At 41.0% G+C, this 17,378-nt stretch overlaps 1 protein-coding gene across 1 annotated transcript in view; it reads left to right on the top strand.

The window, feature by feature from the left end:
- The window catches only part of col6a1 (collagen, type VI, alpha 1), a 24,136-nt gene that overhangs the window by 1,084 nt on the left and 5,674 nt on the right, over positions 1-17,378 (top strand). The window contains exons 3-31 of the mRNA XM_005740183.2: positions 380-580; positions 674-833; positions 1,973-2,086; positions 2,243-2,263; positions 3,086-3,106; positions 3,194-3,238; positions 3,344-3,397; positions 3,500-3,544; positions 3,852-3,878; positions 3,978-4,004; positions 4,129-4,173; positions 4,263-4,316; positions 4,854-4,916; positions 4,998-5,060; positions 5,149-5,202; positions 5,294-5,329; positions 5,412-5,474; positions 5,756-5,818; positions 6,875-6,937; positions 7,780-7,842; positions 7,944-7,994; positions 8,082-8,117; positions 8,332-8,394; positions 11,493-11,558; positions 12,499-12,534; positions 12,890-12,926; positions 16,188-16,196; positions 16,290-16,423; positions 16,805-16,902. Of these exons, the coding sequence (XP_005740240.1) occupies positions 380-580; positions 674-833; positions 1,973-2,086; positions 2,243-2,263; positions 3,086-3,106; positions 3,194-3,238; positions 3,344-3,397; positions 3,500-3,544; positions 3,852-3,878; positions 3,978-4,004; positions 4,129-4,173; positions 4,263-4,316; positions 4,854-4,916; positions 4,998-5,060; positions 5,149-5,202; positions 5,294-5,329; positions 5,412-5,474; positions 5,756-5,818; positions 6,875-6,937; positions 7,780-7,842; positions 7,944-7,994; positions 8,082-8,117; positions 8,332-8,394; positions 11,493-11,558; positions 12,499-12,534; positions 12,890-12,926; positions 16,188-16,196; positions 16,290-16,423; positions 16,805-16,902 (1,812 nt within the window). The remainder of the gene's footprint in view (positions 1-379; positions 581-673; positions 834-1,972; positions 2,087-2,242; positions 2,264-3,085; positions 3,107-3,193; positions 3,239-3,343; positions 3,398-3,499; positions 3,545-3,851; positions 3,879-3,977; positions 4,005-4,128; positions 4,174-4,262; positions 4,317-4,853; positions 4,917-4,997; positions 5,061-5,148; positions 5,203-5,293; positions 5,330-5,411; positions 5,475-5,755; positions 5,819-6,874; positions 6,938-7,779; positions 7,843-7,943; positions 7,995-8,081; positions 8,118-8,331; positions 8,395-11,492; positions 11,559-12,498; positions 12,535-12,889; positions 12,927-16,187; positions 16,197-16,289; positions 16,424-16,804; positions 16,903-17,378) is intronic.

Raw genomic sequence — 17,378 nt, 5'->3', positions numbered from 1 at the left:
AAATTACCTTCAGTTCTGGAGGAAGTGTTCAGGTACCAGTAAGGAGCACTGTACAGCATACTCGGATACGCTGTGGGCGTGGCTACAGGTGCAGAGTCCTTTTGGCCTACCCACCACACCCACTACTTACAGTGGCTGTAGTTGGGGAAATGTAACATAGAGTAACTTTTAAACACCTGGGCTTAGATTTTTTTAATCAAATGACAGAACTCTGCCAATTACTTTTATATGAAATATAATGGGATGAAAGTGTGAAGCAGAATGAAAAAGAAAAACTTAAAGAAAGCCCTCTGACTATGACTGTGATTGAATCTGCATAGTTCTGGTCCACCCCTGCCTGTCTGTACCATGTTTGATTTTAATACCATTGCTTATCCAGGCACCACCAGTGTGACCGCATCCTGACATGGAACTCAGGAGCGCTGCACTACAGTGACGAAGTCAAACTGGTGAAGGAGCTGAGTGACTTGAATACCGAACGCAATGCCCTGAAGACGGCCATCGACAACATCGCGTACATCGGCAAGGGCACGTACACCGACTGTGCCATCAAGAGGGGCCTCGCTGAGCTGCTCATTGGGTGATAACAGCACGCGCATAGTTTCATCCTGAAATAATAAAGACGCTGACAACATTTCTGAATGTGTTTGCATACGTTTGTACCTGCTTGCAGGGGTTCCCATTACCATGAGAACAAGTATTTGGTGGTGGTGACTGATGGACATCCTATTACTGGTTACAAAGAGCCATGTGGAGGTGTGCAGGAGGCTGCTAACGAAGCCAAGCTACACGGGGTCAAAGTGTTCGCTGTCGCCATCTCACCTGACCAGGAGGTACAACGCATACACACACATACAGGTCATTTATTAAACTTTGCACAAATGAAGCCGTGCATTGCTCAAATACATTTTGAGGGAGTTAAGGTTTGGTGTGTCATTTTCACTAATTAGCTATTATAAGTTTCAGAGTTTCAGAGTTTGATACTTAAATCAGTTTCAGTCTTATTTTCATAGGTTTATACTGTGTACATGATAACGGTTATTTGATCTCTGATGAAGACATCTGTTCTAGTTTTTTTAAATTGTGAAATATAAGGGATAAGTCTTATGATTATAAACCAAATCCTGTTTGCAAATGCATTAAGACAGAAATGTCATACTAAGAAGATGTTTTTCTTTGGATGATCTGGTCAACTCAGCTTTCTGATGCCATATGAAGCTAAAGAGCGTAGTCCACTTTTTCTCTTTTTCTCAAGTGTTCAGATAATGAGGTCAGAGTGTTAGCTAAGGGAGCGCTAGGCTCTGCTGGATATCAGTAAAAGCTGAAACTTCTAATATGGTTATATCAGGTTGTAAGCACAGAAGCTCCTCCCACCTGTTTCTGTTTCTGAGCACCAGCCAATAAGATGAAAACAGGCAGTAAGGAGGAGGGAGGGATGCTTAATTTCAGACAGGTCATTGAATTGATGGGTTGTAGGATGACTCGATTAAAGATAAACAAGGCTTGTTTAGACTGTGAATCATGCAAACGTGGAGCAAAGAAAAAAAAAAAGAGCATAAAAGGTCTGCTTCAAAGACAAATCCAGCATAACTCAAGTGTAAACCCCACAGCACCGTGAAACAGTTTAAGAGACAGTGAATTGAAGAAAATAGAATTCTGGAAAAGCAAATTATTATCTTTCCAAATTTTTTGATTCCACCATGGCTTCTTTAGATTAAACAGATATACAGATTAAACTCTGCATGCACTGTATTGAAAATGCTTTTTTTTAATGTGTTCTGTTCACAGTCAGTTAAAAACAAGTATTATTAATCTTAATACCATGTTATGCCAGGAATCTCTGCGTGGTGGACTTCACAATTTTCCTCTACCGGCTAATGTCAGGAAGAACATGTTGGCAGATGTTAATCTTAATCATTCGGATACTAGTGTGGCCAGATCGTAGATAAAGATGTTTGTGTTTGATTTACAGGAAGCCAGGCTGTCTCTCATTGCCACAGACCGCAACTACAGACAAAACTTCACTGCTGCAGATGACCTCAGAACCAGCAAGATGGCAACCATTGAAACCATCATTAACATGATCGTACGTCTCTTCTCTTCTCTTCTCTTCTCTTCTCTTCTCTTCTCTTCTCTTCTCTTCTCTTCTCTTCTCTTCTCTTCTCTTCTCTTCTCTCTCTCGTCTCTGAACATTGAAACATTTGGATTTCAAACTAACTCCTGGTTTATCTCTTCTTTCCAGACAAATGAAACAAAGGATGTGGTATGTCCAATTATTTATTTATTTATTTTTATTTAGATAAAGTTAACTTCACTGCTTGTTGCATGCTTTGCTGCAGAAGCCGGCCTGGGTTTTCTCATGTTTGGGGCTGAGAAGGCTGGCTAGAAAAAAAAATGTCACCAATAATGTTCAGCTCTTGTTTGTTCAAACATATTTTTGGCTGAGTAAATATTAAGCACTGTGCTTTTAAAGAAACAGCCTAACATCGTATTTGTATCTGATGAGCTCTGCTGATTCATTTTGAGTCAAAATGCAGTATTTAAAAACCAGGGTTCTCTGCTGTACTCTTTTTTTGTGTGTGTGCTGCATATTTCAATTCAATTCAGTTTTATTTATACAGCACCAATTTACAACAGTTGCCTCAAGGTCCTTGAGGCAAGTGAACTTAGTTACTTGCTACGGAGCTGTTTAGTGCAATAAAAACAAATAAAGTTTGGATGTTTGGATGCTTATAGTATCTTCACTGAGATGTAAACTTCACTGAACAACTTCACTAAACAGGAAACTAGGAGAGGTCACTGAGGGCGCACACTAGATGCTACAGCCACCACATCCAAAAGCTAATTGAGATTACTGCGATTACTATTAAAACTATAATAGCTTGTTTTGTTTTTACCACTGTGTATGTGAGAGGTTCAGGTGACACCAGAAAACATGGTTTTTTTGTATTTCCAGTGTGATCGCACCCGCCTAACAGCATGTCTTACTTAGATTTGAGCAAAACTAAGTATCCAATATTCTGTACAGCCATAGACGCACAGACACACTTTTCATTTTTTAAGATCTTTTGTTCTTTTTTTCCAGTGTTGCTCGTTTGACTGCGTTGTAAGTACTACCTTTTTTATTTTATAAGTCACAAGCGTGATTTCTCTTTGGACTATATTTTTGGAGCTAACTTTTGTTTGCCTACAGGCTCCTGGAGGGGACAAAGGACCAGATGGAGAATCTGGCTCTAAGGTGGGATAGCTGTTGGGAAAATTGAGAGATGTAGTTATGTACAGATCTCCAACCGTCCCATTTAAACCTTGTTGACTAACCTCCATCCTCCCCTTCTCTCTACAGGGAGAAATAGGTAGACCAGGGATGCCAGGAGAGAAGGGAGATGTTGGTGATGTGGTAGGTGGCTTCCTCCAATAATAAGCATAAAAAGTATGTGGCATCCAACACTTGGTGCACCTGCTGAAAAAACTGTCTGTTTATCCCATTTCTTTCTTACAGGGCAGGATTGGCGACCCTGGTCCTGTCGGTTACAGTGGAATGAAGGTACAGTGCACTTAATAAAACATGCTGATAGATTGGAGCTGGGATCTAAGGGAGCCTTCATGATATTTTGAAGCAAAGTATTTATTTGTTTTTTAAATTTTCTGCACTATTAAGTAAACTAGAAGGATATTAATCCTGCTCCAAGTAAATTAAGTTTGACTTCTCAAGAGGAGGCGGTCTGGTAACTCTGAGTATGTGTATGTTTGTCTAGTCATGACCGCTGACCTCCAGTCAGTTTTCCCACCTTATCATTCACCTCATCCCCCATGCTGTGTAATAATAATGACGTATGTGTTTCTGTTTCTAGGGAGACCGTGGCCCAAGAGGAGGGAAGGTACTGTCAGATACCCCCAAAATATATATTTCAGTAAGATTCAGTTCTGTGCTTTAATATTCTCGAGTGACTGACTCTGTGTTTGTGTGTTTTCTGCAGGGTGACAGAGGACACAAAGGCTACAAGGTGAGCTAATATTGACTTCTTGTGTTCAGAGAGAGAGGCCGTTGTACCGGCGGTTGCCCTGGAATCTTATGGTTTCCTGCCGCTTTAATTCTTTCTATTCTTTCCATCTGTTCCATCTTCTCAGGGAGACAAAGGTCAAAGGGGAAAGGATGGAATCGACGGACGCAAGGTGAGTAAAGTCTGGCCATCTGATGCGTCCATCTTTCTCCTCTCAGATGTATCCGTTTTTTAGATGTTTTTGTGTGTTTTCCCCTTTAGGGTGAACCTGGTTTCTCTGGACTTGCTGGCTGTAAAGGCTCTCCTGGACAAGACGTGAGTTTAAATATATACATTGAACCTTTTATGACCTTTAATCGAGCACCATTAACACTCATGGCCAAGTGCAAATGGGAGCTAATCATGAGATTAGATGAGACACTAATTAGAAAAGTTGCAAATGTGCAATCAGATGTGTCGACATTGGGACAAACAGAGTTTATGTTTTGTCTTAATTACACTCCTGAACACTTTAACACACCCTCAGATAAGCCAATGCTGTTTTCAGCGTCTTTGTTTATAGATTAGCCGTTAGCTATTGTGTGCATGCCTAGGAATGTCGCTCTCTTTCTTTTTATTTGGTCCAAACACAAATTCTGCCTGGTATCTCCAGCAGACCAGACCATGTGCTCTTTAATCTTTGGCTTAGTTTACATTCTTTTCTGTCAGACTGTTTGGATGAGTCCATATAGCTGTACTGTAAACATACACACATATACATGAGCTTACAAGTACGGCAGCCTCCAAGATGGAGTGTTACCTCAGCTGCTTCTGATCATTCATTGAAACTGTCTCTGTGTTGTGTGTTTCCAGGGCTCGCAGGGAGAGCATGGACCAAAGGGAGACCCTGGCTCTTATGGAATTAAAGGAGGAAAAGTAAGAGAGAAGAAGTTCTGGGTGCTAGAATTTTGTGTGGCCCTTAACGCCCTGTATTAAGGTGCTGTGTGCTCATTCCAGGGAGATCCCGGGAGGGACGGCGAACCAGGACGACCTGGAAACTATGGACCATTGGGCCCAAAGGTGAGTCAGCGTACAGAGAAACACAGAAACGACGAGAGATGACAAAGCAGGCACTTTGATACAGAATTAACCATGTTTGTCGTGACAGGGTGATCCAGGCCCTCGTGGTCCTGACGGGGACAAAGGAGAGCGCGGCGAAGATGTAAGCGATAAAGCTGGATAAAACCAAAAAAAAATGAAGTTCATGACTTTCACTGTAGCTTCTATAAGTTTCTGCTATGTTTGCATTTCAGGGATTACCAGGGAATGATGGACCTGCGGGCGAGAAAGTAAATATATTGACTTTAAAATGGTGTTTTTGTGTGTGACAGCTACCAAAATGCACGTTACCGTCTCAAAAATCTCTCGTAGGGGCTACCTGGAGAGAAGGGGGAGCAAGGTTCCCGTGGAAACCGAGGCCCAAGAGGAGAACCGGTAAGTGCTGATAAAAGATTTAACCCCAGTCCCTCACGGGCCTTCCCCAGATCAGCATTTTCTCCTCAGAAATTCAAGGGAAATTCAGTTTGGCACGTGTACAGTATAGTGAGTCCACTGTAACCACACTGACCTTAATAGAACAGTTTTTGTGTAATTCCTCATGTACTCCCACTGAGCTGACTGTTTTTTAAAGCCTGGCTCTGTCTGCGTTCCTTGTCTTTTGTTACCGTCTTGAATGCCTTTAGTCTAATTTATACATTTGTTCTTTTCCTTGCCAGGGGGATCCAGGACCCCGCGGAGAACAAGGGAGGGAGGGCACAACTGGCCCCAACGGCGCCCCCGTAAGACAGAAACACTCACTCAAATATGAGCAACCATGCAGGCATTCGAACAGGCACGAGCAGTGAGCGGCCCTGCTTACAATGCTGCGTGGTGTAGCACGGCACAGCCCCAACTATAAACCACTCGCTCTTTCTCTGGAATTATCCTTTTTTTCCTTTCGTAGGAACATGTTAGTGGCTGCATGCGCACATGTGAGCAGTTGTGCATATTTCATGTTAAGTGGGGATAAACTGGCCAGGTTTTCCAGAAGTAAGACCTGGCTGTGTCCCCGCAGTGCTGCCCACTCCTCCCTGCTTTAACCCCAACTCCCCTCCTCTTATTCTCTGTTTTACTCCTCTTCCTGGGAACATCAACAGTCACTCTTTCCCCTCTGACTCAGTTCTTCTCTCCGTCCTCTCAAGCCAAAGCCTCACCATGGTTTTTCTTAATAAGGCACCAGGCAGTGTAATAATAATAATATGTTACAAGCATCAGCCGCGGCAACCTCCGTGATGTCAGAGCGTTCAATGGCTCTTTTGTGCTTCTGACTGTGCTACTTTCCTTGTCAGTGAACACTAAGGAAATGATTAGTATGGAAAACATGGAATAACGGACAACCGGAATAACGGCATAGCATTACTCTACAGGAGTGTTTAACAGTATTTTTTGTGTGTTAACTAGAATATAAAGACGTGCTGTGGTGTCTTTGTCTTATTGCTTGAAAGTCCAAAACCTAAATCCAAACCTAAATATCGTATACGGCATTTCAGATTGATCCAGATGTTACCAGATCTTAGCAGTGACTTTTAATTGTTTCACAACAGCCTACTGAATAATGTTACAATGCAGAGAACATAATTTCTTTTTTCACTGCTCTCCGGGCGATTATCTGCTCACATAGATACAGCGATGGGAAGAGTTGAGTAAATTGTGAAACTTTTCCTCAGGCAAAGACTCATGGGAAGTGTAGTTGTTAAATAGTGACACTGTTAAAACTTTTTTTTTTTAAATCCCTGTTTTTGTTATGTACAGTAAAAGTGTTTAAACAGTTTGTCATTAATGTTGTTGTTTTCCAGGGTGAAGCTGGCAAGCCCGGGCCTCCCGGGTACAGAGGAGATGAAGGCCAAGCCGGATCAGAAGTGAGTCCAACAAAACAAATGTACAGGTTATAATGAAAGTGCAGGAGTTTGTTGTTCCTCCATGAGCGAGAGGCTCCTAAATGAACTGCCCTTTATCTGCCAAAGTTAAAACTGTAATTTTACATGAGAGACTTTTTTGGTCTGCCTTTTTGTTTAAAGTTGACGAACGTTAGAAGCAAACAGGGACTGTCTCATACTTTCATGTCATTTACAAAGTAATAGTAAAGATTTGACTCTGTGTTTTCAGATAGCAAAGGCTAAAGTGCTACAAACCCGCTGATGTAGCTTTAAATCCATAAAAATTTTGTGAGTCAGCTTTGTTTTCATTTGTCATGTCTGTTGGTGGTTTGATGCTCGTTATCACACAATCTAGGCAGTCAGCTTGCCAGAATCTCTGACAGATTGCAGATACTAATAGTTAATGTTAATCCTTTATATGGGACTGTGACGTGTCTGTTATTAAAACGGATCAGTGCTCAGTATTACTGTCAGTAAAACAGATGCTGCACTTTTGTTTGTGTTTCTTTTCTGATTAATCAAATTTGGTTTTAGAGCTCACTGAATCACATGATTATTTACTGAATCATCACGAGAGGCTGCCATTTACTTTCTGATTTAGAATTTGAACTTCCGTCTGATCCCACTGATGTGATCAGGGAGAGGTTTTTTTAGGTGTTTTTCAGGTGGAAATTTCAAGAAATAGAACTGGTTCACAGTCTTGGTCCACACATTAACTCAAAGACACACACACACACACACACTCAGTATCTGTCAGCAATATCCAAATGTTTTCATGTTGCATTTCATGTGTTTCTAATCTCATCATTCCTTTCTTCTCTCAGGGACCCAGAGGGCCGAGAGGAATCAAAGGAGCTCCAGGAGACAGAGGCCCTATGGGAGAGAGGGTGAGTGAGAAAGGGGGGAGACAGATGTGTGCTATCGATCATAACTCCAGTCGTGTGTGTGTGCAGATGGATCTGTAAGTGTCTCTCTTTCTTCTTTTCAGGGAGCGGATGGTGCTCCAGGAAATGGCACAGAAGGTTGTCATGGTTTCCAGGTAAGTAGTTAGGGCATCTCAAGTGTGGAGCAGCTTTCTCGCTGTAACTATGTATATTTTTGATGCTTATGTGGTTTTATTTTTTAGGGTTATCCTGGGCCCCGTGGAGACCTGGGTGAGCCGGTAGGTTCTTCTTCTTTTTTTTTTACATAGACAATCAGGGCACTCTTTTTTTTAAATTTGAGATCAGATGTTGGGATGCACGTTTGTTAGAGGCAGCGATTAACTGAGCTAAAATTAATGGGCTTTGTTAGCCCTTTTATCATCATTATCATTTAATCATCTGTCTTTGCCAGTGCTCCCCTGTAACTGTTTATATCTGCTGTGCATTTATCAGGGTGGCAGGGGGACGCCTGGACCCAAAGGAGATGATGGCGAGCCCGGAGATCCAGGCCCCGATGTAAGTCCAACTCTGACTTCTTTTCCCTTTTTGAGTTGCTAGTCGCTCTTGATCTCATTTTATCTTTCCTCCATTCCTTTCTTGGCGCAGAGAGCTGACAGGATATGAGTCACACGGCTACTATTTTAGATATATTTTCATATCTCCTTATTCATTTGCCGTCTTTTAACACATCTCATACTACAAAGTGACTTTTTGTCTTTTCTGCTTTTCATTATTTTTTTTCTTCTGTAGTCTAGAAGTATTTTGCTGCTCTTGTTTTTTTGTCTTTCTCCCACACTTTCCTCCTGTTCAGCAGCTGGAAATGCTTTAAGTACTTTTGAACACATTGGGGATGAGGGCTTTGAGCTGATGCAGCTGTGTATATGTCGTTGTCAAGGCTACCAGGAAGTGAGCAGAGACGATGAGGGGACTGCATTACTTTTTTTCTGGATTGTGTGTGTGTGTGTGTGTGTGTGTGTGTGTGTGTGTGTGTGTGTGTGTGTGTGTGTGTGTGTGTGTGTGAGAGAGAGAGAGAGATTATTCCCGTCCTCTGTAACCCCTGGTTCAACTTGGCCGTGTTTACATTTAAATAATTTCACTTCCAGGGTTCGAGTTTCATGGCTTAAAAGTTTCTATCCATACATCGGTGCACCCTGACCTTTTTCTGCAGAACAGTCACACTCTGTGAGCTGTGGATTTACAGTGTCAGATCAGTTTACCACTCATCAAAGCTTTCTGTTACTGCAGCCAGAGCAGGATAAGATGCCGTACAATTCACCCAGTCACCCAATATTTTACTAAAATTTGCTTGGTACTGTAGTAATGTTTCAGTAATGTACATGATACATTCACTCTGACAGCAGAGTAATGGGCATATTCTGTTAAATGAATACATGAGGCAACCCAAATTATCTGGTTAGCTTAGCATAAAGCATGAAGACTATAGCTTAACTCAACCCAATGATACTTGTTTGAGGTATGCCAAAAGGGCTGACCTGGTACATAAATCAGCATTCTGCACAAAAGATATATATATATATGTGTATATATATATATTTAAATGTGTATATATATATATATATATATATATATACACACATATATATATATATCTTTTAGAAGTGCTAGTGGGTGCATGCTGTCATTGTAAACCACTTTGAACACACAGGAATTAGTTTAGCAGAATTGGTGCTAAGCTAACCTGTTGTTGCCTGCAGCCTTGTATTTGGACAGTGGTCCGGTGGTGACCGTTCTCTTATCTAGGTTTGGAAAACAAGTCCAGTTAGTTACCAAAATGACGTACCATTTAACAATGGTTTAATTTCTACACCGCACCCTGTATCGGTCCATGACAAAATCGTAGACTAAAAAAACCATAGTTAACATAATTAGATGCCATTTTTGTATATCTCAGTGAACAGAAAGAAGTTATTATGTTCCACTCATTCTCAGAGGCATGCATGCATTTCTGTTTTCTTCTTATGTCTTTCTCCCTAGACAGTGACTTTCTTGTTTCCACATTCTCAGCTGTTCACAAAAAAGCTTTTTGTTGGATGGTGGAAGGCTGTGAACGGCGTGTGGCTTTCCCACCTATTTAAAGTTGTGGCTAACATACTTTTAAGATCATATCCTGCAAAAGGTATGACAAACAGTTGCATCTGGATGTGATCGCTAAATATAACGCCATAAAATCAAGCCTATGATTTGTCTGGCTGTTTGTGTAACTATGGATGATGTAGTTCATGTTCATTACATCCTAGCATTTGAAGTTGAACAGTAATTGGAGTCACATGCATTGTGCGCACATGTATGTTGAGATATATATGTGTGTGTGTGTGTGTGTGTGTGCGTGTGTGTGCACACGTGTGTGTTCCTATTAAAGGCTCACGTCTGTTGGCATGTGTGTGAAAAAGCCAGATGGTTGGCAGTACCGTCTCCCCAACAGCCCTCGTGTCTCTGCTGTATCTGTCCACTGTAGGTAGATGGTTGTGTTGCAGGAGTGCAGATCTGCTGGTTGTGACTTTACACTGTGAGCTAGTCCCTTTTGCTTACACTGCTTCCTGCCTTACATGTCACTCCCAATCAGAAGGTTTCTAGGACAGACATTTGTCCATTAATGATCTGTAATATTTTCATTCACATTGTTTATGAAGTCGTTTAAAAAAAAGAGAGTAAATACACTTTTATCCAAAATGAGCCGTTTAAAGCACACAAGCACCCACTTTAAAACAGTTTCTGCTCTTCTCGTGTGTTTGAAAGATTTTTTTTTTTTAAATCTTCTTTTATTTTGGTATCTGCTTTCAGTTTTGGATTATTGTGAAATTCATTTCAGCTGCCTGCCGTCATTCTCAAATTTTTAAGTGTGTAAAAGTATCTGTGGGAACATTCAAATTCAACGATGTGATCATTGTCCTAAATCAATTTGTTTAGCTCTCACAGCGATCAGCTGTGTGTCAGGGTGCAGCAGCTGCAGGGGCTTTGGCTCCTTTAGCCCGCTGCATAGTTAGGTAGCTGGCCGTGATGAGACATGGCACAGCACTTCAGTGGATTTCTCCAAGATCAGGCAACAAACTCGTGCTTACAATTTCTGAAACTGTGTGTGGAGCAAGCAGGAATGCATTGTCTTTGTATACACAAAAATAAATGACGGTGCTCCACTTTCTCCTTCTCCTCCACTTATGATATGAACTACCACACTCGGAGACAAAACTCTTCTGAAGTTTTACATTTATTACTTATTTCCATAGTCAAGCACAGAGTCATAAAAAAGTAAACAAATGAACACACACACTAATCAGGTTGTTTTGCAGTCAGGTAATCACTTATACAGTAAGTCAGTATGAAGGTTTTAGTTGGACTCTGGATCTAAAAAGTGTGTGCCACTGCAGCTGTTTCCAGTTTGGACAAAACTATGAGCTGTGGTTATTGTTTAGCAGTGCTTTGCCACACAGCATTGCACGTTCATTGTGATTAGTGTGTAAATCAACTTAGTTTCTTTAAATAGCTTTTCATCCTGTAATTTGAAAAGATTTACGATCATTTATTTCAAAAGAGAAAAACAAACCAAAGGTGTGACCCTTTCTTTTAATCTCCATTCATTTTCTCTTTTTTGACAGAACAACAAACCAGGGCTTCCAGGACCAAAAGGGGCCAAAGGTCACAGAGGGCCCGAGGGCAGGCCGGTAAGAATGACACTGAGTGTGCACGTATGTTTGTGGTGAATGAATGTGTAAAACATAGATTCATGGGCAATGCTGACATGATATTTTTTCTGTTAATGTTAAAGAAAGTGAGCTAACAAGAGCACAGCCAGCTGTCAACTCTGTCCATTTCCATGTTTCAGACAGACACTGCAACACCAAACCACATGCTAAGAGATGGAAAAAAAAATCATTCCTATGTTTCCTTAAACCTTAAACTTTGTGGTGTTGCTTCATGTGAAAATATAAACAAAGCTTAATCTAAATATGACATTAATCTAAATGATCGCACGCTCTCTGAGAGGAACCACTACTCAGAACACGTTATGTCTTCTTCTCCCCCGGTTCCGTTTTCTGTCTTGTGTCTCTGTGCATATTTTGTATGAAAAGTTTGCGTCATGTGCTCCGAGTGCTGTTCTTCTCCTCTACAATTAACGGCTGTCTCTCTCCCTCGCTCTCTTTTCCTGTCTTTCTCATTCTCTAATGTGTGTGTGCTAGTCTGGTGTCTTTTACGCAGAAACGAGTGCTCTTAAACAGAGCTTAATGTCGGCTAAAACATAACAGATGGTTTTCCTACAGTCGAGAGAAGAAAAAAAAACAACTCCAAACAAATTCTGTGGTAGTGAACTTTTGGACGTTTCAGATGTTTGCAGAACGACAGTGGCGAGCATGAAATGTGTGGGCGCGGATTGTGGGTTCAGTCATGGTGAGAACCTTGCGTACAGTCAGAGGAGTAACGTCTTTTTCAAAGAAGCCCCCCATATTTTTTAATTCCAACTAAAACACAAAAACTTTCCTCTGTCATCTTGAAGCCAGACCAGATAGACCTTTGGACAGCTTTTTAAAAGAAAAAACAAAACAAAAAAAACATAGACATTTTTCAGGAGGATGAATCACTCAAGTCTCCCTATCTCCTTTTCAGGGACCACCAGGGCCTCCCGGACCACCAGGAGCCGATGTGAGTATCAAGATAAAATTGAATCAATCCAATTAATGTGAGCCTTCACCCTCAATTTAGCCGTAGCACCAGAGTGCTAACACACTTAATTCCCCCTTGAGGCTGTGCAAGTTTTGCATCTGCAACTGATACTGTATGTTCAGTCCAAAGCCACACAACCAATTTCCTGAACACAAAACCCCATAGCCGCTCACTGACTTCTAAGTAAAATATCACGTAGTCATGTTTTCATTTTCTTCTCCTTTGGAGCAGCTCAAAAGCAGTCAGGGAGCTGGCTGTGTGTCGTGTTTGTTATTATGTAATGTGATGTAGGTCTGCGGCCATATTGTAATGTATCCTCTATCTCTCTCTTCAGGATTGTGAAATTCTGGATATCATTATGAAGCTCTGCTGTAAGTTCAAGACTTAACGGTTTGCATTCTTGAACACCCACTCACAGAATTTAAATTCTTTATGTTAAAGTTTTCTCTGTCATTCATATGTATGTATATATATATATATACATATACATATATATATATATACATTACAGTTACAGTGGTGAGTGCGAATATTAAACATTGCAGATGTTTCAGATAATGAGGTCAGCATATGTACAAGTAATCCCTGTGAGCCAAAAGTTAAGACCTCAGACTGTCAGTTTCAGTCTTGGTTTGTATGATGTCATAAACAGGGGATCTCCCTAATGTGGTCATCTCAGGCAAACAGCTCTGACTAAGAGAACAGAAGACCTGCTGTTTGAAGCTTCTGGTTGTCAGGATCACCCAGTCAGAAAAAATGATGGCTTAAAGTCTAACTAAAAACACATGTATAGCCTCTTCGATTAAAAACGAACGTCATCCATTTAAATCTGATTTTTAAAAAGTCTCAGTGCAGTCTGGGTAGTGATGTTGAACAGTTGGAACAGTCTTGGACTTTACATTAAGATAAACAGGGAGTTATTCTGTTTATCCTTTTCAATTTGAACCTGATTGTACTGTAACTGAGGAGGAAACCATACTGGGTATCGGTCAAACTGGACTCCCATATCCAGCACTAATTTTCCTTGAGAGACCCATCCCAGTATAGGATCTAATCCCCTCCACCATGATAAGGTGATGGTATACAGAGGGGAATTTAGAAACCTACTGTGAAAAAGTAGGTTTGTGAAAAACTGTGAAAAAGAAAATTGAGGAACCTAGACTTCAGTGGGGTTCAGTGTCAGGTAGACTGGGCAACTTTCTCGACTGGAGGGCTGTCTAGGTTGATACACCAACGCAAAGCTGCATGGAACTCAACAATAGTGCCTCTGGTTTATCAAACTGGGGTGATGTTTCTTCTTTTTAAAAAGGGAAAACAAGGTTGTGCTCCAACTTTAGCAGAATCAGCAAACCTCAGCTCTCTGGGATGTTCTTTGTTAGGGTGCTTTTGGGAGAGTCTGTCCATTGGTCGACCCTCAGATCCACGAGGAACAATTTGATTTTCATCCTGGTTGTTGAACATATGACCAACTCCTTTTCTTCTCAAGGATATTGCATGTATTTTATAGACAATAAAACAATAAGATATCCCTCAGTGTGTCCTCTGGGATTGCTTTAGTAGTATGAAGTGTCTGCCCTGCTGTCATGGGCCATTCTGTGCCTGTACAACCTTAGTAACAGCTTGGTTTGCATTGCCAAAGGTAAGAACCAGCAGGGTTGCACACAGATTTTAGTTATAAATTTTATGGATAGGTAATTTTTAGTTATTGTCAAGCAGAGAAGGGTTTCTGGTTTTGTGGCCTCGGGATCTCCTCTGCTTTTGCAGTTTATAGCCCAGTGTGAAACAGCAGGAATGAGAATTAGCATTTCCAAACCTGAGGCCATGGTTCTCAGCTGGAAAAGAGTAGAGTGCTCATTCCAGGTCACAAAGGAGTTGCTGCTCAGGTATCTCAGGGAAATGGACAGATGGATTGGTGTAGCATCAGGAGTGGTGCAGAGTGCTGCCACCGCATCATTGCTTAGGCTACTGCAAAGATGAGGCAGTCCAAATCTCTGCTTAGACTGCTGACCCTGTGTCCCAGACCCTGAAAAGTGTTGGAAAATGAATGAATGGATGTTGCTCCGCTAACAGTGTTTAACAAAATAAGCATCTACTGATGTAATATAGTCCTCTACCATCATTCCTTTTTTAAAAAAAATCCAAATAAACTTTGTGTTTAAACAGTTAGACATGGTCCACAAACATCTGTTTATGCACATCTGCTGGCCATCATAGGTCTGCATCTGAAATATTCTTAAGAGCTTGAAAAAAAGAACACAACTGAACTTAGAGACGCTTCTTCATCACTAAAAACGAAAGGTGGAGAGTCTCAGGTATTTAATGTCTACTGAGTGTTGTCTCCTTTGGAAATGATCCTGAGAGCTGTTGTTCTGCTACTTGACCTGCTACTGACTATTGGTTAATGCCATCAGCGGTGTTTAAGACTGAAACTACTGTGAGACCCTGCCCTCCTCTGTCATGTGACCTATTGATGTCACTTGAGGTGAGGTGAGTGGGGGTTGAAGCAACAGTGAAGGGATCTCAAGACAGTGGCTACAATGTAGCAATGGACATAGGTGGCCTCCTTTACTGGTTTTACAAACCATCTGTCTACTCGGTCCAAAATATGAACATTGTCATTGTCCTTTAAGTACAAGTGTACACCTGAGGGTTGTGCTGTTGAATGATGAGAGGTGAAACGTTTTGACAAGCTAAAGAAGTTAAGACAAGCTCTTAAGGCTGCCATGACCTGGATGATGGACAGACATCTGACATACTGGTCTTAGTTGGAGGTTGCTGGTCACTTATGGACTGCTGAGCTGATTGAACTGGCAGGTTGTCATCTTCCTATTTGAACAGGGTCATGACCAAACGTTTGCTTTCGGAGGTTGTAAGTGTTGGATGTATTGGACGGTTTTGTGCCTAGCATGAGAGGATTTTATATTTACCATTGTTGACTTGAAGTCCAAAACCATTGATTCCTTTTGATTTATTCATTGTTCATAACCAGCTGCGCCATTTGGCATATTCATCCCATCGATGCAGCAAAAGTATCATAAGAGAAGTGCTCAAAACACAGCCACAGTCCTTTGGGAAGGTGCCACAAGCATTTTCCTGCTCATTTCTCGTTTCTTCACAACAGGAAAGATGTTAAGGCTAATATCGCTTCCTTTGTTTCCTTTCAACTGGAAATGAAAGCCAGATGCAGAGCAGTGTGGCACAGAAACTTGTAATGATAGCGTTTGAGTTTAGATCATCAGCCCAGAGAAAAAGTAACAGCAGCTTTCATTAGGTCATAATATGGAGTAAACATTGAGGATTGTTTCACTTTTTTTCACAGAGTATTTCAGGTATTTTAAGCTAGTGCTTTAATAGAAGATGGCATTTATTGCATTTTGAGAGCTTCAAGTTTTTAGTTTAAGAAAAGAACAGCTAAAACTGAACCAAAGCAAAGCTTACACAGTCTTAAAATACAAATATGGTGCAGGAAATTGATATAATAGGGCCACTTTAAACAGTTGGCCTTCTTTAGCTCAGTGCTAGGCTAACCCTAATGAAAACCGAAGCAGGTTGTATCATGATACATTTATTTCTGCATTTCATTAACTTTGATTTGTGTTTTTTTTTCCCCATGCTCTTCTAATCACCCCCAGCTTGTTGTGGTGAGTTTGGAGTCATTGCCTATATTGTTCTCCACTGTCTGTAGCTACTTTGACGATTAGCCTTTATGAAATTATTCATGTGTGTGTCTCCAGAGTGTAAGTGTGCACCAGTGGACCTGGCGTTCATCGTGGACAGCTCAGAGAGTATCGGTTCTACAAACTTTGCTCTTGCCAAAGACTTTATCATCACAGTCATTGACAGGCTGATAAAAGACCAGCAAGTAAAGGTAACATCCTCCTTTAATTTATCCTCTGTTTTGACAGCATTGCACCTTTTTCCTAATCTCTACCACCATCTGTCAGCCACATGCTTGACCTTTGTGGGATTTGTTGTTTATTTAAAATCATTCCAAGAATGGTGCTAAAGCTATTTTTCAGAGATGTTACGAAATGCTCGCCTCGAGAGCAAACCTCAAAATAGAAAAGTGTGAATGAAAGATATTCTCTTGGGTTTGGAACATGCTTTTATGTCTCTCCAGTGACTCTCCTCTCCCAGTTTGGTTGCAATTAGTCAGGATGGGTGGGACACAGAAATGTTGACAGAGGAAAACACACACAGACCAAAACACACAGTCACCATGCAGTGCTTTGGGGTTTTTTCTTTCCAGTTTGCTGTCGACGAGTCCACAGTGAGTGTTGTCCAGTACAGTGGATCAAGAGCCCAAGAAGCTGTCAGACTATCCTCAAGCCTCACCGAATTCAAACAGTGAGTTCACACACGCGTGCGGCAGGAGTCTCTGGCTTTCTTTGTTCTTTATAAATGTACTTTAAGAATTTTGCAGTGCAGTAAAAAATGAGAGAAGGGTAGCATTGCAGATGTTTACGCTGATAACACAAACATTATGCAGGAGCAGGTAATAGATAATAGGTATTGATTTTTCAATAACCGGACATGAACATGGAGAGTTTCCTGTATAACTTAGATTTCTAACTAACAAGGCCGCTCATTCTCTTTCTCTTGATAATATTTTCTTTAAAGTTATAAGACATTTTGGGGTCAACTTGAAAGAAATAGATGCAAACTAGAGCTGGGCGATATGAGATTTTTTCATATCACGATATGTTTTTTTCATTTCAGGCGATAACGATATCTATCACGATATAAGCCAAATAACTATATTTGTAAGATTTAAATGTGCCGTTGCTCACAAGTAAAATGTGAAATAATCAGCAGCTTGTTTT

The sequence above is a fragment of the Pundamilia nyererei genome, unplaced genomic scaffold, assembly GCF_000239375.1.
Source record: "Pundamilia nyererei isolate P.nyererei 1_Seehausen unplaced genomic scaffold, PunNye1.0 scaffold00098, whole genome shotgun sequence".
In the NCBI taxonomy this organism is placed as follows: Eukaryota; Metazoa; Chordata; class Actinopteri; order Cichliformes; family Cichlidae; genus Pundamilia; species Pundamilia nyererei.
This window is presented reverse-complemented; position numbering and strand designations above follow the sequence as displayed.